Source organism: Geotrypetes seraphini, chromosome 4 (genome assembly GCF_902459505.1).
Source record: "Geotrypetes seraphini chromosome 4, aGeoSer1.1, whole genome shotgun sequence".
NCBI lineage: Eukaryota > Metazoa > Chordata > Amphibia > Gymnophiona > Dermophiidae > Geotrypetes > Geotrypetes seraphini.
Window position 1 is genome coordinate 288452254 of NC_047087.1, and position 20223 is coordinate 288472476.

Consider the following 20223-nt stretch of genomic DNA (forward strand, 5'->3'; position numbering starts at 1 on the left):
CTGGTCAAGATGAAGTCCGACCATGCTGATTCTGATTGCCCCTCGGTGGCCCAGACAACCTTGGGGCAATCAGCAGAAGGGAGCCCTTCCTTCTACCAGTGTTTCCATCTCTGCTTACACAGCATCAGGGATCTCTGCTTCATCCCAATCTGCAGTCTCTGCACCTGACAGCTTGGTTCCTCTCAATGTAACTCCCCTTCAGTTTTCACAGTCTGTGTGGGATGTTTTAGAAGCTTCAAGGAAGCCTGCTACTAGACAATGCTATTCCCAAAAATGGACTAGATTTTCTACTTGGTGCTTTTCTCATCACAAGGAGCCTCAACATGCCTCCTTGTCTCCTGCTTTGGACTATCTTTTGCACTTGTTTCATTCTGGCCTCAAGTCTACATCGATACGAGTCCATCTGAGTGCAATTGCTGCTTTCCATCAGTCTGTTCAAGGGAAACCTCTTTCTGCTCATCCTGTGGTTTCCAGATTCATGAAAGGATTTTTCCATGTCAATCCTCCCTCAAACCACCTCCCGTGGTTTGGGACCTCAATGTTCTTTCTCAACTTATGAAGCCTCCATTTGAACCTCTTAACAAAGCTCCTCTGAAGTATCTCACTTGGAAAGTAGTGTTTCTCATTGCCCTCACTTCTGCTCGTCGAGTTAGTGAGCTTCAAGCATTGGTTGCGGACTCACCTTTCACAGTATTCCACCATGACAAGGTGGTCCTTTGCACTCATCCCAAATTCCTCCCCAAAGTGGTCTCGGATTTCATCTGAATCAATCCATTGTTCTTCCAGTGTTTTTTCTGAAGCCTCATTCTCATCCTGGAGAATCAGCTCTTCATTCTCTGGACTGTAAATGTGCTTTGGCTTTCTACCTGGAACGCACCAAGCCACACAGAATTGCTCCTCAACTTTTCATGTCCTTCGATCCGAACAAGTTAGGACGTCCTATCTCTAAGCGTACCATCTCCAACTGGATGCCGGCTTGTATCTCTTTCTGCTATGCCCAGGCTGGATTACCCCTTCACAGTAAAGTCACAGCCCATAAGATCAGAGCAATGGCAGCCTCTGTAGCCTTCCTCAGATCAACACCGATTGAGGAGATTTGTAAGGCTGCTACTTAGTCCTCGGTTCATACCTTCACTTCTCATTATTATCTGGATACTTTCTCCAGACAGGATGGATAGTTTGGCCAAACAGTATTACAAAATTTATTCTCCTAAGTTGCCAACACTCCCACCATCCCATTATGGTTAGCTTGGAGGTCACCCACTAGTGAGAATACCTGCCTGCTTGTCCTGGGATAAAGCAATGTTACTTACCGTAACAGTTGTTATTCAGGGATAGCAGGCAGCTATTCTCACGTCCCACCCACCTCCCCTGGGTTGGCTTCTCTGCTAGCTATCTGAACTGAGGAGACACGGCCGGAGCATCGGGCGGGAAGGCACTCGCGCATGCACGGTGCGGGCGACTCGAAACTTCTGAAAGTTTCTACAAGCAAGTATGCTTGTGAGACGTCTGCATCGGGGCTCCGTTGGATGACATTACCCACTAGTGAGAATAGCTGCCTGCTGTCCCTGGATAACAACTGTTACGGTAAGTAACATTGCTTTCTTTCTCTTCTGGAGTGTTTTTTTAGTTTCATCCCTAATTACAGTTTTGATGTCATTCCATAACTCTAAAGGCTTTCTGTCTCCTGAATCAAGACAGGCAAATCTTTTGTTTAGTTTTTTTCAATAGTCTATTGGAATATTTTCAGTAATACCAATCGATAATGGCAAGAAGCCTCAACTGTTACTAACAAAATGTCAAAAAAGTTTCATGAACGCAACTAGTGTGAAAACGAGAGGAAAAAGACCTCATATGCTTGCACTAGTTGTATTCATGAAACCTGTTTGACATTTTAGAATATTTTCAGTATCATATTTTGGGAGGTCTCTAATGATTTTCTTGCAAAGCTTTACTTTGATCTTGCATGTCAAGAGCTTGTGCTTGCTTCCACAATCAGCTCCTGGTTTAGTCCTTCCAGTCAAAACTGCAGATTTCCATCTCTGTCCTATGCAGATGTAGTCAATTTGATTTTGATGCATGCCATTTGGAGAGGTCCACTTGTACTGGTGATGTTTGTGGTGTTGAAAATACATATTCATGATTGACGGTTTGTTTTGCAAAACTGTATTAAGTTATCACCAGCTTCATTTCTTTCTCCTATGCTGTGCTTTCAAACCACTGCATTTTCAGGTATACTTCCTATTTTTGCATTGAAATATCTCATAATGATCAGTAGATCTTGTTTTGACGTTTGATCTATTTCATTTTGAAGTTGTTCATAGAACAACTCTATATCCTCGTCTTCCGCGTCTATCATTGGAGCATATACGTTGTTCAAGGTGACATCCCTGTAGACAGATTGACATAACTCTGTCACTGATAACATCATACTTTAGTACCGTCTTTGAAAGCTTATTGTCCAGGATAAATGCAATGCCATTTTTCCTCTGTTTCATGACCAGAGTAGCAGATCCAATGCTTGTTTGATTGGGGGGAGGGTCATAAACACCTTTCTTTTTCAGGATTTCTGCCCCTTCCCTTAGGTTTTCCTACCTCCAAAAATCACAAAATTGCTTTTTTGTTTTGTTTTAGTTAACTGGCAGGGATGGAGTCCTCTGGCTCCTTTACCCCTAGTTCATGCTAGGTTTACACTGGTTGGGTGCCCATAGAGCACCCTAACACCATGTGCCATGCAACATGTGAAGCATAGGTGGTCAGCTTAACTTTCCCTTTGCTATGTACGACTGAGGAAAAGTCGGGGTCCATCGGTTGGGCATAAACCCCTTACAGAGCCCTGGAATAGTGGTCATCCTAAATGCAGGGGCACTGAGGCCAAGGAGCCCAAGAGACACAAGCTGGAGTCATCTAAAGGAGACTCCGTGCTGCCTAATATGGCATTTTCTCTGGAATTTGTCAATCTAATATGGAGAGCTTATCTGGATGGCCAAGATCCCCAGGGGATATCTGGCAGTGCACCAGGAGGCACACAAAGGGGCTGGGGCTCCCAGGGCACATCTGCCTCAGTGTCAGAGGCTAGCCAGAATCCAATGGGCCTTTACTGTCACAGAGTGAGCCCTCCCTCTCAGGCGATATAGGGTTGCAGGCAGGTATGAATTCGCAAGATACAGTGGTGGCCCTCAATCAAGGGGATTACCCTAAAGTCCACCGTCTGTTTAGACCCTCGGCTCTGTTAGAGCTTATCACTGACTCTTTGTGGGAGTTGGACTCCCAGTAGGTCCTCTCTGCTCCTAGCTCTATAATGAGCAGAGTGAGAACCTAGTCTTCTTCACTTCCCTGGCATCCTGAGATCAGTGTACTAGTCACGGAGCAATGGTCCCTTAAAGTAGCCAAGACAGTGGCTCTTCTGTATCCGATGGCAGCAGTCCTAGCACAGATTCCTGTACAGAACCCCAGTATTTATCCTTCTCCATTAAAAATATTAGCATTTAACCCTACTCCTGTTTTCTATTGTTTTACCTGTTCTTAATCCATAATAGGATACTGCCTCCTATCTCATTACTTTCTCAGAAGTACTTTATGAGGTACTTTGACAAATGCCTTCTGAAAATCCAAATATACAAAATCAACCAGCTCACCTCTGTTTATTCACCCCCTTCAAAGAAATGTAGCAGATTAGTGAGGAAAGATTTCCCTTGGCTAAATCCATGTTGGGTTTATCCCATTAATTCTTGCTTATGTTTTTGTTTAGTAATTTTGTTCTTTATAACAGTCAACCATTTTACTGTCACAGATGTCAGACTCGCTAGTCTGTCGTTTCCCTGGTCACTTCTGGAACTTCTTTAAAAAACTGGCATTACAATTTTCTGTTACCACATTTGATTTTAAATATAAATTACATATTACTGCTAATAGCTCTGCAAGTACTCTTGGATGTGTGCATTTTGTTCCAGTTCATTTGCTATTCTTTATCAAATTGCCCCATGTATGCTTCAGGTTTACAGAGATTTGTTTCAGTTCAGTATCATTTCTGGCACAGTATCTCGCTCACTTCTTTCTCAGAATTCATATCACAGGCCTTTAATTTTCAAACTAAAACCACATTTTATGATGATTTTTGTACATTGTTTTTGGCATACTGTCCAAATTTCAGCCAGGTATCATGAATGGTGTTTCAAGTGTAGACTAAATCAGTGTTTCCCAAATTCTTCAAGCCAAGTAAAGAAAGAAAGAAAAATTTCCAACTGAATACTCCCAAGCTACAAGCAGCAGAGATTTAGAAATGGACATGTCACTGTACCTAGCATACAGACTAAGGCATACCTGGCATGATCTGTTATATTATCCTAGGATAAGCAGGCAGCATATTCTCACATGTGGATATCATCATCCACGGAACCCGGTATGGACAGTGTTAAAAGTATTACTACTTTAAGATTCTTAGAGAGATGGCGACTGCCTGCACCACGCAAGCACAAGTGCCTTCTCACCCGACGCCAGCTCACGATACCTCAGTTCTTCATTTCCACAGAGCGAAGTGCTTTTTTCTGGACTCTGTCCAGGGTGATTGTTGCCTTCCCATCAGCATTTTGTTTTTTTTCCTTGGCTATTGCCATTTTTCCTGATTATCTTTCTTACTTTCTTCTTCGATCTACAAAAAACAAATAAACAATTTTGTGTTCTTTCCTTGTTTTTATAGATGGGCCTTCGGCCCTCTGTTTTTCTCCCTTGGCAGGCTTTTCTTTTTCTGTCACCAAAATTGAGTTTAACCTCACTGCCGAGATTTTTCCATCCATGTCAGAACCATCGAGCGGGTTTAAGAAGTGCTATTCCCATAACAGCGCCCTGTTTCCATAACTGGTCCGCATAGTTGGTGTTTGCAGTGTTTGGGCGGGTAGACTCCTGTACATGTTGGTCCACACTGCAGAAACACTTGTTGAAGGCTCGCTACATCCAACAAGAGAAGATCTTCAGCATGGCCATGGACTCTTTGGTTTGTGCCGAGCCTTTGGTACCGGCGGCATCGACATTGGAAGTTATTCCACCATCGGGGAAACCAGCTCAGAGCCATCCTCTTCCCAGCAAGCATCTACAGTATTGAGTAGTGCTGCCCGATTTCCAATTCAAATCGATTCACCAATTCACTTTGGGTGAATCGATTCGAATCTATGTGTATTTTTAAAAAATCGGCCTCTCCGATTCGGGACCCAACCCTCTTCCCCATGCCCGGCTGTCATCGCAATCACGAATCCAGCTGTCGGACGCCGCCACTCAAAACTTTTTTTTTTAAAACTCTCTCACTGGCTTGTGGATACCCCGATCTGACTCGGCACAGCCTGACGTTCTGTGTTTGACTCCGGCTAAAAAAAGAAAAAAACCCTCCGAAAAACCAGGTGATTTTTCAAACCCTCCTGGTAACACTAGCCTGGATTAGCTGCACCTCTCTCTCCTTCCATAGTTTTAGCGAGTCAATTCCCTTCTGCAGCCTCAGGACCTCTGCTAAGCCAGCCCGCCTCCGATGATGCAACTTCCTTCTTCCTTGGAGGCGGGCCAGCCTAGCAGAGGCCCTGAGGCTACAGAAGGGAATTGACTCGCTAAAGCTATGGAAGGAGAGAGCGGTGCAGCTGCTAAGCCAGGCTAGTGTTAACCATGAGGGTTTGAAAAATCGCCTGGTTTTTCGGAGGTTTTTTTCTTTTTTTAGCCGGAGTCAAACACAGAACGTCAGGCTGTGCTGTGTCAGGCCGGTGAGAGCCTATTAATCGGGAGGGGAGCGTGGTGCCGATGGACTTAGGAGACAAGAGGGAAGGGTGCTGATAGGAGGAGAGGAAGGAGTGGTGCTGCTAGACCTGGGAGGTGAGTGGGTAAGGTACTGCTAGTCAGAGGGAAGGGAAGGGAGAGGAGCCCTGCTAGTTGAAGAGGAGAGGTGCTGCTTGCTCTGGGGATGTTTACAAATTATCTGGTGACGTTTACAAATTATCCAAAATGTTTCCATAAAACTCATTACCAAATCCAGAAAATTTGACCATGTTACCCCTCTCCTAAAAAACGCGCATTGGCTTCCTATTATCCATCGGATATCATACAAACTTTGTTTGCTTACTTTCAAGTCTCTACTGTATAAGACTCCTGCATTCATTTATAAATTACTAATACCATATCACCCAACCAGAACTTTAAGATCCATTGATCAGAATTTACTGACTGTTCCCTCACTGAAATTTATAAACACCAGACGGCAGTTTATATTTTCAGTAACAGCACCACAGACCTGGAATGCTCTCCCAATTTTTTTACGTAATGAGCAAGACTTGGTAAAATTTAAAAGTAATTTAAAAACATTTCTTTTTAATGATGCTTTTAATATTTTAAGTTAATAATTTTTTAAAATTAGTAATTTAATAGTTTATACCTTAATACTTAAATGTTTTCCCTATTGTGCTTTTCCTTTGTTCTGCTTTTATTTAACAAATGTATTTCAAATACCCCTCTTACCTTATGTAATGTAATATGTATTACCCAATGTAAGTATTTATAGTTTGTACTGTTTGTTTTTTATTAATTATCTTTTAATATGTACATCGCTTTGAATTTGATTAAGCGATTAATCAAGAAAAATAATAAACTTGAAACTTGAAAGGAGGGGTGCTGCAGCTAATTGGTGGGGGAAACGGAAGTAGAGAGGAGGAGGGAGAAGGTACTGTTGGAGCTGAGTGGTGGAGGAAGATGAGAGAGAGGTGCTGCTGGATTGGGAACAGAGGAGAGTGCTGCTGGACTTAAAATGGAAGAGGGAAAGCTGCAGCAGGACTGATGGGAGAGCAGTGGAGGAGGAGAGGGGAAGGGGAAGAGCAGTGGAGGAGAGAGTGAGAGGGGAAGGGGGAAGGGGAAGGGGGAAGAGAAATGCTGCTGCTGCACCCAATTGGGGAGGGAGAAGGAAGACCAGGAAGGGAGAGGAGAGGAAAGAGAGATGCTAAGACCATGGGAGAGAGGGAAAGGAAAGGCGATACTAGACCCTGGAGGGAGAGATGTCAGGGCATGGGGGGAAGGAGACAGATGCCAGACCAGGGGAAAGGAATGGAAGTGGAAGGTTAGGACACAGATGGAAGATAGATGGTTAGCACGGAGAAAGAAGAAAGAAGCGAGTTATCAGAAGACAACCAGAGCCTGGGACCAACATGATTTGAAAGGTAGAAAAAAATCATTTTATTTTCTGTTTTGTGATTATAATATGTCAGATTTGAAATGTGTATCCTGCCAGAGCTGGTGTTAGACCGCAAACGTGAGCTAGGATTGAACAGAGAGAGGAAAAGTTTTTTATCCCAGGACAAGCAGGCAGCATATTCTCACATGTGGGTGACGTCATCCACGGAGCCCCGATGCGGACAGCTTTTCAAGCAAACTTGATTGAAGATTTCAAGTTTGCTAGTGCTGCACCACGCATGTGTGTGCCTTCCTGATCCACTAGAGGGCGCATCCCCTCCTCATAGTCTTCAGTTCTTAGTTTTCCGCGGAGCCAGAAAGCCCTGTCTCTCTTCTCTGCGTTCTTATAAGTGCCTTTCTAGCACCGCGGCTTCTTTATTTTGTTAGGGAGTCGCTGTGCGTTTGTTGATTGATCGTGTATTTCTTTGTTTAAAAAAAAAAAGGACTTTTTATTGTGTTTCTGCTGGTTCCACCAGCAGGCCCTTCTTGGGCCTCAGCCATGCGGCTAGGCCTCATTTGGCTGCAGCTGTATTTTCTTCTTCCCTGGCCTCTCTCTGGGCTCACCTCGTGTGAGCAGGATGGCCAGGACCATTTTTCCTTCGTTGGAATCGGACTGAGTAGCTTCGATCCCCGGTAAGTCTTCTTTCTTTCTGTTCTTCTAGCTGCGTTACCTCGGTAATGCCACCGGCTGAGTCTCAGGCATTCCAGGCATCGAGTGCAGTCGTGCCCGCCTCTACGAGACCTTCGAAGCGTGCCTCCTTTCATGGGAATACTCATCTCGAGGTTGCCCTTTATGGAGCGCACTGCTGCACCTTTATTACCAGTTTCATTGGTACGGTGCCGACTTCTGAACCTCGATGTGCCTCGACGTCGACTGGAGCTTCGTGCCTCGACGTCGACTGGAGCTTCGTGCCTCGACGTCGACTGGGGCTTCGTGCCTCGACGTCGACTGGGGCTTCGTGCCTCGACGTCGACTGGGGCTTCGTGCCTCGACGTCGACTGGGGCTTCGTGCCTCGACGTCGACTGGGGCTTCGTGCCTCGACGTCGACTGGGGCTTCGTGCCTCGACGTCGACTGGGGCTTCGTGCCTCGACGTCGACTGGGGCTTCGTGCCTCGACGTCGACTGGGGTTTCGTGCCTCGACGTCGACTGGGGTTTCGTGCCTCGACGTCGACTGGGGTTTCGTGCCTCGACGTCCACTGAGGCTTCGTACCTCGACGTCCACTGAGGCTTCGTGCCTCGACGTCCACTGAGGCTTCGTGCCTCGACGTCCACTGAGGCTTCGTGCCTCGACGTCCACTGAGGCTTCGTGCCTCGACGTCCACTGAGGCTTCGTGCCTCGACGTCCACTGAGGCTTCGTGCCTCGACGTCCACTGAGGCTTCGTGCCTCGACGTCCACTGAGGCTTCGTGCCTCGACGTCCACTGGGGCTTCGTGCCTCGACGTCGACTGGGGCTTCGTACCTCGACTGAGGCTTTGTGCCTCGACCTCGACTGGGGCTTTGTGCCTCGACGTCGACTCCGGCTTTGTGCCTCGACGTCGTTTGAGACTTTGTGCCTCGACGTCGACTGTGGCTTGGTGCCTCGACGTCGACTGCGGCTTGGTGCCTCGATGTTGACTGCGGCTTGGTGCCTCGACGTCGACTGTGGCTTGGTGCCTCACCGCCGCCTGAGGCCCTGTGCCTCGACGTAGGAGGCGGCTTGGTGCCTTGACGTCGTCTAAGGCTTTGTGCTTCGACTTTCTGCCTCGATGTCGACTGGGGCTGGGTGTCTCGACGTCGACGGATGCTTTGTACCTTCGACGTCGGCTGCGGCCGTGTGCTCCGCGTCACTTGACGCTTGTGCTTCGACGGCGCCTGAGGCTTGTGCCTCGACGTCGACTGAGGCTGGGGGCCTCATTGTCGGCTGGAGATCTGTGCCTCGTCGTTGCCGAGGCTTCGTGTCTCGCCGTCGACTGGAGCTTTGTGACTTGACGTCGCTTGGGGCTTTGCCCTTTGGTTGGCGGTGGCCTTGTGTCTCAATGTCGACTGTGGCTTGGTGCCGCAACGTCACTGGGGGCTTTATATCTCGGCAGCGGCTGAGGCTTTGGGCCTCGGCGTCGACTGCGGGTTTGCGCCCCGTTATCGACGGGGGCTTAGTGTCTCGACGTCGTCTGGGGCTCTGTGCCTCGGCGTCTCCGGCTCCTGTTCGAAAGGGTTCCCCACTTTCTCTTCGGTTCATTCCGGGCAGCCGTGACGGAATCTTGTAGTATGGAGTTTGGTTGCCTGGAGGAGACTCTCTCCCTGCTCCCGCTCTATTGCTCCTGCCATGCGTTATCTCGCTTGGCGCAGAGTGTGGCTGAGGATCCGAACCTCCAGGATCGTCTCGCCACTTTTACTTGCGTGAGTTCTGCGCTTCTTGAGGCCTCTCTTGCGGTGGCCACTAACCGCATCTCAGAACACGACCGGTCCTTCGCCTATCGGGACGCCTTCAGCTGAATCCCGTCTGCCTTGGTGGTTTGGATTCCTTCTCCGGAGGGGCCCTCCGGATACCTTTCTTGTGTTCTCGGCCTCCTTCGCAGCAGCCGCAATAGCTGTAGCAGCGCCGGGTTATGGTCCAGTCGCCGGCTTCGGCGACTCCTGGCCGTCTTTTTGACTATTCTCGCATAACCTCCGACCGGGCTGCTCTCCTTCTGGGATTCCTCCCCTCCCTTCGGGAGGGGTGTCTCCGTGTCTACGCACCGGGAGTATAGCCTCGCTTCTGTCGGTTGGGCATTCCCATCCTCCCATCTGCGTCTGGTCCAGGCCCTTCGTGACCTGCACTAGTTCTAGTCCAGGAGTGGTTCAGACTCTGCCCGCCCCAGTCTCGGGAGTCCGTCGGGGCGGACCTGGACCCAGTTTGTCTGCGCTCCTTCTTGTCTCGGCCTCAGGGGGTGGCCCTTGTTTGTTTATGCCGGAAGGTGGCCCCTCTGTCCTCGGTCCGCCTCCGGTCTTTTCTGCCTCGGCAGGCCGCCTGTCTGCGCTTGAGTCAGCTGGTGTCTCCGCAGTCTTCGGCCTCGGCCGAGCTGATGTTGATCCTTTTGGGATCATGGGTCTCCACGGTTCATGTCCCGATGTTCGCCTGGTTTCATCTTCGTGTTCCCCGCTGGACCCGAGCATCTCAGTGGTGGCAGGATCGGGATCCCGCTTCCAAGCACATTGTGGTGCCTCCCTCCTTGACACGCTTGTTTCGTTGGTGTGCCACCTCTTCGTATCCCCGCATCAGAAGGTTCTGCCGATGGACACCTTGGCATAGGCTTAGGGGTGCACCTCGACGGCCTTCGGACTCAGGGTCTTTGGTCGGGTGCGGGCCGTCGCAGCCGCATCAATCTGCTGGAGCTCCGGGCCATTTATAATGCCGGGGTGGATTTTCGTTATTGGTTGCAAGATTGCGGGGTCCTGGTGCGTCCCGACATCCCGGTGGCGATGTATTCTGTGACCAAGCCAGGGTGTACAGGTTCCCTGTTACTTTGCAGGGGAGCCCTTCGTCATTGGCAGGGGGCGTTACACCACTACTTATTTCTTTGGGCGGTGTATTTCCGGGGCGAGCAGCATTGTCTGGTGGACACGTTTAGTCACCCTTCTCGGCCGCATGAATGGTTGCTCCATTCTCAGACTCTGCGGCATGTGGTTGTTCGGTGGGGAACCCCACAGGTAGTTCTGTTCGCTTCGCCCCTCACTCACTGGTTGCCTCGATATTACTCGAGGATGTTCTTCCGGGTTCGCATCGAGGTGGATGCTTTCCTTCTCGATTGGATTGGCAGGTTCCTCTATGCATTCCCTCCCTTTACTCTGATTCTCAGATCTTTGATGCACCTCCTGTTGGGCTGCGCCACCATGATCTTGCTGGCTTCTCTGTGGCCCTGACAGCTGTGGTTCTCCCTGCTCCTTCAGCGTGTCAGGGAGCCTCTGCTTCTACCTATGTTCCCTTCTCTGCTGTCTCAGTGTTGAGGTTTCTGTTGCCTCCCAATCTGCAGTCTCTACACTTATCAGCTTGGTTCCTCGCAACGTGCCTCCCTCCTTCTGTTTCTCTCAGTCAGTGGGGATATTCTCGAGGCTTCTCGTATGGGCTCCACTCGGCAATGCTTTTCCCAGAAATGCTCCTGATTTGCTGCGTGGTGTGCTTTGCACTGCATGGATCCACTCTCTGCCTCCTTCCCTTCAGTGCTGGATTTTCTGTTCCACTTGTCTCAGTCTGGTCTCAAATCGACATCTATCAGAGTCCACCTCTGTGCGATTGCTGCCTTTCCTTGGCCGCTGGATGGGAAGCTGCTCTCCGTCCATCCGACGGTTTCCCGCTTTCTGAAGGGTCTCTTCAATGTTCATCCTCCGCTCAAGCCCCCTCCGGTGGTTTGGGATCTTAGGGTGGTCCTGGCTCAATTGGTGAAACCTCCGTTTGAACCCATTGATAACGCTCTTTTGATCTGTTTCACCTGGCGGGTGGTATTCCTGGTTGGTCTCGCGTCTGTTCGTAGAGTCCGTGAGCTGCAACCTCTGGTTGCGGACCCGTCTTCTGCTGTATTTTATCAGGACGCAGTGGTCCTGCGTACTCATTACAAGTTCTTGCCCAAGAAGGTTTCGGACTTTCATCTCAATCGTTCCATTGTTCTTCCGGTCTTTTTTCCGAAGCCCCACTCTCATCCTGGCGTGGTGGCGCTTCATACGATTGACTGTAAGAGGGCGTTGGCTTTTTATCTTCAACGCACTCAGTCTCATCGGACGGTTCCTCAATTGTTTTTGTCCTTCGACCCTACTCGGGTGGGACGCCCTGTTTCCCAGCGCACCTCGTCCAACTGGTTGGCTGCTGGTTTGCTATGCTCAGGCTGGTCTCGCGCTGCATGGTCGAGTCCCGGGACATAGATTCCGAGCGATGGCGGCTTCTGTAGCTTTCCTCAGGTCAACACCTATCGAGGAGATTTGCAAGGCTGCCACTTGGTCTTCGGTTCATTCTTTCACCTCCCACTACTATCTGGATACTCTGTCCAGGAGCGACGGCCGGTTTGGCCAGTCGGTTTTGCGTAATCTGTTTTCTTGAATTGCCAACTTCCCTCTGTCCCTTTTTGGTTAGCTTGGAGGTCACCCACATGTGAGAATATGCTGCCTGCTTGTCCTGGGATAAAGCACAGTTACTTACCGTAACAGGTGTTATCCAGGGACAGCAGGCAGATATTCTCACAACCCGCCCGCCTCCCCAAGGTTGGCTTCTTTGCTAGCTATCTAAACTGAAGACCATGAGGAGGGGATGCGCCCTCTAGTGGATCAGGAAGGCACACACATGCATGGTGCAGCACTAGCAAACTTGAAATCTTCAATCAAGTTTGCTTGAAAAGCTGTCCGCATCGGGGCTCCGTGGATGACGTCACCCACATGTGAGAATATCTGGCTGCTGTCCCTGGATAACACCTGTTACGGTAAGTAACTGTGCTTTTTTGTTTGTTTATTTTGTTTACACCACAGCGCCAGTGTGGTTAGGAGAGGGCAAAGGGAGTGAAGAGGCTATAAAATAAACCCACCAGGATGTTTTTAAAAAAACACCCAATTGGGCAGGAAAATCGAATCGAAAAATCGATTCAATGGGCTGAATCGAATTTTTTTTTCCTGAATCGGGCAGCACTAGTATGGAGTCCCTCGATGTATGGCAAGCATTGACACCAACACTGTCCTTCTGTGCAGGCTATGTCTCTTTCAGGGAGTGTTTCCTCTTTGAGGTTACCTACCCCTTGACACCCTGCTGCACCGATGGTACTGGTTAGTGACCAAAGGGTACTGGTGCAAATTTTCAAGGAACAACTCAATGAGTTTTTCCAGAGGGAGATTGGTGACATGTTCAAATTGCACTCGACACCAGTGTTTGCATCGATTCCCTCGGTACCGGCCCAGCCTAAGCATAACATATCGAGGCGTCAGGGTACCAGTTCCAGGTCTACACCAGCATGCCACTCTGCTTCCTATCAATGCTCCTCCAGTAGACACTGATGCTCTCCATCGAGATATCTTTGATCTGCTTAGAAATCTCAAATATCACCAATGAAGCACTGACGTTCTCCATCGACACATCAACATTCTTCATCAAAACATCAAAGGTCTTCATTGAAGCATCGTCACTCTCCTATGCTTCCAGGTATAGAAGATCTTTGCGTCGTTCCTCCTCATCATCCTCATCAAATCGGTACAGACATCGAGGAAGTTCTCACAGTTCCCATAGGTCACCTAGAAATATAGAAGATAACGGCAGAAAAGGAACATAGCCCATCAAGTCTGCCCACTCTATTAACCCTCCCCTAACTACCCTCCAAGGGATCACACTCTGATGGCATCACCTCTACACTACTCTCGTAGAGATCCTACGTGGGCATCCCACTGTTTCTTAAAATCTTGTATGCTGCTGGCCACGATCACCTGCACAGGGAGGCTGTTCCAATGGTCAACCACTCTTTCTGTGAAGAAATACTTCCTGGTGTCTCCATGAAATTTCCCGCCCCTGATTTTCAGCGGATGCCCTCTTGTGGCCGAGGGTCCTTTGAGAAAGAAAATATCATCTTCCACCTTGATACGACCAGTGATATACTTAAATGTCTCAATCATGTCTCCCCACGTTCTTCGAGAGAGCCGCAATTTGTTCAGCCTATCCTTGTATGAGAGATCCTTGAGCCCCAAGATCATCCTGATGGCCATTCGCTGAACCGACTCAACTCTCAGTACATCTTTACGGTAGTGTGGCCTCCAGAATTGCACACAGTACTCCAGATGAGGTCTCACCATGGTTCTGTACAGTGGCATTATGACCTCCAGCTTCCAGCTAACAAAACTTCTACAGATACAACCCAGCATTTGTCTAGCCTTGGATGAAGCCTTCTCCACTTGAATGGCAGTTTTCATGTCTTCACTAATGATCACCCCTAAATCCCGGTCTGCTGAAGTCCTAGCCAAGGTCTCACCATTCAGTGTGTACGTTCTGCATGGATTATTGTTGAACTTTCTCGTGGCCACTCTGATTCTGAATGTGAGCCTACTTTTTCAGCTCCTGAATCTTATGGACTTCCTTCAGATCCATCTCCTCCTCCTTCTCCTAGAAGGTCTCCACCTGAAGGACTTTCCTTTATGAAATACATAAGAAAGTTGGGAAAGGCTCTCCCTGTCAAGTTGGAGGCTGACATTGAACTCAGAGCCAAACTATTGGGTGCTGTAGATTTCGATGAGCCTCCTAAGGAGTTACATAAGTTAATCTTACATGATCTCAAGAACATGCTCTTCAAGAATTGGGAGACTCCCTTTTTCTGTCACTATAGCTCCATGAAAAATTGATTCCCTCTACAGAATAGTATCCTGTCTGGGGTTTGACAAGTCACAAATCCAACATAAATCCTTTCTTGTAGAATCAACCCTTAAAAAATTCAACAGCTCCAGGATTTATGCCTCAGCACCACCAGGAAGGGAGGGGAGGACTATGGATAAATTTGGTTGTCACCTTTATCAAAATTCTATGTTGGCCAACATAATTCTAAATTATAACTTCTATGTCCTTCTACCTTAAACATCTGACAAGGCACCTGTCTGATTTTGAGCAACATATTCTTTCGGATCATTTTGAGAATTTTCAGAACACAGTTCACAATAACTTACAAATCAAAGTATATGGCAAGAATTGCATTTGAGCTAATATCCTGAACTTTGACCATGTCTATGGCTATGCGGTGTCTTGCTCGGTTGCGAATTTCCAACACGGACATTAATTTTCAAGATCACTTAGCCAACATCGCATGTCTTGGTGAAGAACTCTTTGCCAACTTATTGAGGCAGCTACTCAAAAGCTTACTCGGCATGAGCAAAACTGGAACTCTAAACAAATCTAAAGCTAAGAGTTAACAGTCTAAGCTTGCTACAAAATCTGCTTCTTATTCCTAAAAGAGGAAGTATCCAGCATCCTCTTCTAAGCCTCCATCACAGTCTTTTTGACGTGTTTTTAGAGAGCATAGCCAAAATTCCACCTCTTCCCCAACTTATTGGAGGTTGCCTACAGTTGTTTCATCAGCATTGGACTCTCATCACAATGGACTCTTGGGTCCTCAAAATCATCAAGGAGGGTTACTCGCTCTATTTTTTAACCATTCCACCAAACAATCCTCCAAGAGAGTCTTCTTTCACATCTCAGCAGACGTCCCTTCTTCAGGAAATCAGAACTCTGCTTAAACTAAATGCCATGAAAGTGGTTCCCCCTTCTCAGAAAATTCAAGGGTTCTACTCCAGGTATTATCTAATTCCAAAGAAGACACAAGGTCTTCATCCAATTCTCGACCTCCAAGATTTAAACAAATATCTAGTCAGAGAGAAGTTTTGTATGCTGTCTTTAGGGACTGTATACCCTCTCCTAGAATGAAACGATTGGCTGTGCTCTCTAGACCTCAAAAAGGCTTAAACACACATCCTCAACACAGAAAATTTCTGTGTTTTCAGATAGCTCATCAACACTTTCAGTTCAAAGCTCTGCCATTCGGCCCGGCTTCATCTCCAAGAGTATTCACCAAGTGCCCAGTGGTCATGGCAGCAATCCTTCTTACTCACAGTTTACATGTCTTTCCATATCTAGACAACTGGCTGATAAAGGCTGCATCTCCTCCAGCAGTTCAGTTGGCAACACAGTTCATGATAAATTTGCTTCAACCTGCTCAACTACTTCTTTTCATAGGAGTTCTGTTAGACATTCACTCAGGGTGTTTCTACCTCAACAAAGAAAAGACACTTTGCTTCATCTTTGCACTCAAGTCTGCAATCCATCTGAGCGAGACAGATGATGTGACTCATGACTCGTTACCCCCTTTGCAAGACTTCATCCCAGACAAGCTCAGGGGACTCTAGCATCTCAATGGTCTTAGGCTCTCAACCCCTTATCTCAAAAGATCAGTCACCTCACTTCTTCATCAATCCCTTCAGTGGTGGATGGATGCATCTAATCTTTCCAGGGGTCTGCTGTTTCATGTTCCTCCACATCAGAATGTACTCACCATGTATGCTTGGGGGGCTCTTTTAGATGGTCTCAGAATACAAGGTCAGTGGTCTGCTCAAGAGAAGATATTCTACATCAATTTGTTAGAGCTCCAAGCAATTCAAAATGCTCTAAGAACTTTTCAAGTAAATCTTTCCAACCAAGTACTCCTTGTTCGCACAGACAATCAAGTAGCGGTGTACTACATCAACAAACAAGGAGGAACAGGCTCTCCTTCTTTGTCAAGAGACAGAATGCACATGGAACTGGGCAATTGCTCAAAACATATTTCTCAAGGCTGTCTATGTGCAAGGAAAGCTGAATACTCTAGCCGACAAACTAAGCAGATTTCTTCAGTCAACGAGTGGACACTCAACTCACCACATCTTCTTACTCATTAGATCAGGGGTGTCAAACTCAAATCACATAAGGGGCTGAAATCTAAAACACAGGCTAAGTCGAGGGCCAAATTTTCTATTAAGATACTTAGTCTTAGTATAGATCCTTCCTCACCCTGAGACACCTGTGGCGCAATCAGGCACTTCTGTGGAGCGCCCTGCTCCAACCTAGCTTTTACACTAGGACTGGGTCCTTCTGTATGCAAATGGGTACTGAGGCAGCATGGTGAGGAGCTTGGAGCGCCACTGGGACCGGTCAGGCACTTAGATGTGACACAGTCACCAAGGGCCACAAAAAACTGCCAGGCGGGTCAGATTTGGCCCCCGGGCCTTGTGTTTGACATGTGTGCTTTAGATAGACCTGTTTGTGCCTCCCACACAATCACAAATTGCCTCAATTCTGCTCACAGCAGTACTTTCATCATCTCGAGGCAGACTTCTGGATTGGTTGAACAAATTTCTCTACACATTTCCACTAATTCCTCTAATTCTCAAGACTTCAGTCAAGCTCAAGAATGAGTCAGGCATCATGATAGCTCCTCGGTGGCCCCAAAAACCTTGGTTCTCCCTTCTACTTCAGTTGAGTGCCAAGGATTCAGTTCCCTTGCAAACCCTTCCATCTCTGCTCACTCAGAGTCGAAGCTGTTTTACATCCCAACCTGCAATCTCTGCATCTGGCAGCTTGGTACCTCTCAGTCTGACTCCAGCAGATTTTAATCTTTCTGAATCAGTACAAGCCATTATACCTGCTTCAAGAAAACCACCTATTCAGCAGTGCTATTGACAAAAGTGAACTTGCTTCAATTTGTGGTATACACTCCATCACCAAGATGCTTACTCCTCATCTTCAGTGTTGAACTACATTATCCATTTAACCAATTCTGGACTGAAAACCACTTCAGTCAGAGTTCACCTCAGTGTTTATTAGTGTGTTCCATGTTCTTGTCGACCATAAATCACTGGCCACTCATTCACTTGTGTCCAGGTTTATGAAAGGACTTTTCAACTCCAAACCTCCGTTCAAACCGCCTCCAGTTGGCTGGGATCTTAATGTAGTTATCACCAGTTTGATGAAGCCTCAATTTGACCTTCTGGCATCTACTTATCTTAAGTTCTCACCTGGAAAGTGGTCATCTTGATCTCAGTCACTTACGCTTATCAAGTGAGTGAATTTCAAGCATTGGTCTCCGATCCACAGTACACGGTATTTCATCATGATATGTTGTTTCTCCGGACACATCCTAAATTCGGACTGTAAGCATTCCTTTGCTTACTACATACAAAGGACTAAGCCACTCAGGACTTCACCTCAACTGTTCATCTCTTGATTCTAACAGACTGGGCTAGCCTGTAACCAAGAGAGCTATTTCCACATGGCTAGTGGCCTGTATTTCCTTCTGCTGTGCTCAGGCTGGGCTGCAGCTTGCGGGAGGTGTTACAGCACACAAGGTCCGAGCTATGGCAGCATCGGTAGCTTTCTTACATTCCACTCCCGTTGGTTAAATTTGCAAAGCAGCTACTTGGTCCTCAAGTCACACATACATATCTTACTACTATCTGGATTCCTATTCCAGGCGAGATGGTCGTTTCGACCAAACAGTATTACAGAATTTATTTTCTTCCTAAAGACCTACTCTCCCACATCCCATTATATTCAGCTAGGGAGTCCCACAGAGAGAATATGCTGCCTGCTTGTCCTAGAATAAAGCACAGTTACATAACACAACAGGTTTTATCCAGGGACAGCAGGCAGATATTCTCAAATCCCTCCCACCTCCCCTGGTTGGCTTTTTAGCTTGTTTATAGAACTTGAGGTATTTCGAGCTGGCATCGGGCAGGAAGGCACTCATGCATACGTGGTGCAGGCAGTCGCAAACTTTTTAAGAATCTTAAAGTGGCAATACACTTTTACCACTGTCTGTACCGGGCTTCGTGGATGTCGTCATCCACATGTGACATTTAGATGGGGGCCTATTTATAAGAATAGGAGAAAAAGATGATATCCACAAAAGTTCAAAGAAAACTAACCCTGTGGATTGAACAGTTGCCAATAAGTCCAAAACTGTTTAAATAAATAAATAAATAATTGGCTTAACTGAATAAATTCCCTCAGGGAGACTGTTTCTACTTTAAAAGATGTGATAATGAAATCATCTACAAAAACAAAAGTAAGTTTGATGGGCCTCAGTATGAGCTCTCGAGATACAAGCGAAAGGTATTAAGCTCAGGCAGTGACTCATGGATGACTAGCATCAGACCGAAGTCTAAATAAGCACTGTTATCAGTATATTTATCCATTTATTAGAATACAATTTTGATCAGCACATTTTAGGTTGGATTTTTAAGTTTTAAGTATTCACTTAGCACTTGCACTTTATTCGTGTAGATTGGGTAATTACTTGGGAGTTCTTAGATAGTTGTTTAGTTCAAGTTTATGCATTTTTTTCCCCAGGGACGACTGTCTTTATTTGATTTTTTTCTAGCACTTTATTTCCAGTGTGGTTTTCACAGCTAGGGCCTAATGATGTATGAGGCAGTGCTTATTTAGACTTCGGTCTGATGCTAGTCATCCATGAGTTACTGCCTGAGCTTAATACCCTTTGCTTGTATCTCGAGAGCTCATACTGAGGCCCGTCAAATTTACTTTTGTTTTTGTAGATGATTTCATTATCACATCTTTTAAAGTAGAAACAGTCTCCCTGAGGGAATTTATTCAGTTAAGCCAATTATTTATTTATTTACCAACAAAAGTTGCCATTAGTGACCAATACAGTTTCATCTTTTCTTTGGGAAAATGAAACATGAAATCTGATTGGTAACTATGGGCAAGGTGTGTTGGCAAATGGTGCACCATAGTAAAAGGTTTTTAAATTTTTTAGCACAATAACTGTTTCTTCTCTTATAGGATCCCGTGGTGCATTTTGCGAAGTGAGACCTGATGACAAAAGAATCATGGATTTTTACAGCAAGTTGGGTTGTTTTGAAATAGCTAAAATGGAAGGTTTTCCAAAGGATGCCATTATCCTTGGAAGAAGTCTGTGAAGCTGTTGAAAATGTGAACTTATTCCAAGAATGATAGCGTAATGGAGATGCATCATTGCCTGCTGTGAAATGGCAATACAATGCTACCCATTCAATATGCACACCTTGACTTCTATTAACATTGACAACACTGTTTAGAATGAAGGAAATCCCTTTGCTTGGTGTTGTGCATGGCCAATGGCTCTGGAGAAACCTTCTTAAAATACTGAAAAGACAGCAGCTGGAATTTTATGTGCATTTAATTTTATGGCATTATATATTAAAAAAAAAAAAATCTACAGATTGGACCTTTGTTAGTTTGAAATCTAATGATTTCCTTCCACATTGTGCATGAAAGGAAATACAAGTTTATGAAACTCGTCATTCATACGAGTGAATATTCCACTCATCAATGAGTAATTTAAGATATTAAATGACATCTAAAAATTGTTGCAGAAAATGATAAGACTAGTTTCTAGGAATGGAATCGGTTTACAATTGGCATGGTTTGTGGTGTCAAACATGCAAGTTGTCTGTGGTAGAAGCCATTGACCATTTTTGTAAAATTAATGTACTGTATATATAGTAGTTGTATGCTATCTAACTTG

The 20223-nt window shown here is 46.5% G+C and overlaps 1 protein-coding gene across 3 annotated transcripts in view; it reads left to right on the plus strand.

Annotated features, from left to right (window-relative positions):
- OGA (O-GlcNAcase) overlaps nucleotides 1–19987 on the plus strand; it is a 247621-nt gene extending 227634 nt beyond the window's left edge. For all 3 annotated transcript variants that reach the window (XM_033940315.1, XM_033940316.1, XM_033940317.1), the window contains one exon: nucleotides 19500–19987. In XM_033940315.1, the coding sequence (XP_033796206.1) occupies nucleotides 19500–19636 (137 nt within the window). In that variant the 3' untranslated portion in view covers nucleotides 19637–19987. The remainder of the gene's footprint in view (nucleotides 1–19499) is intronic.
- Nucleotides 19988–20223: the final 236 nt, after the last annotated feature.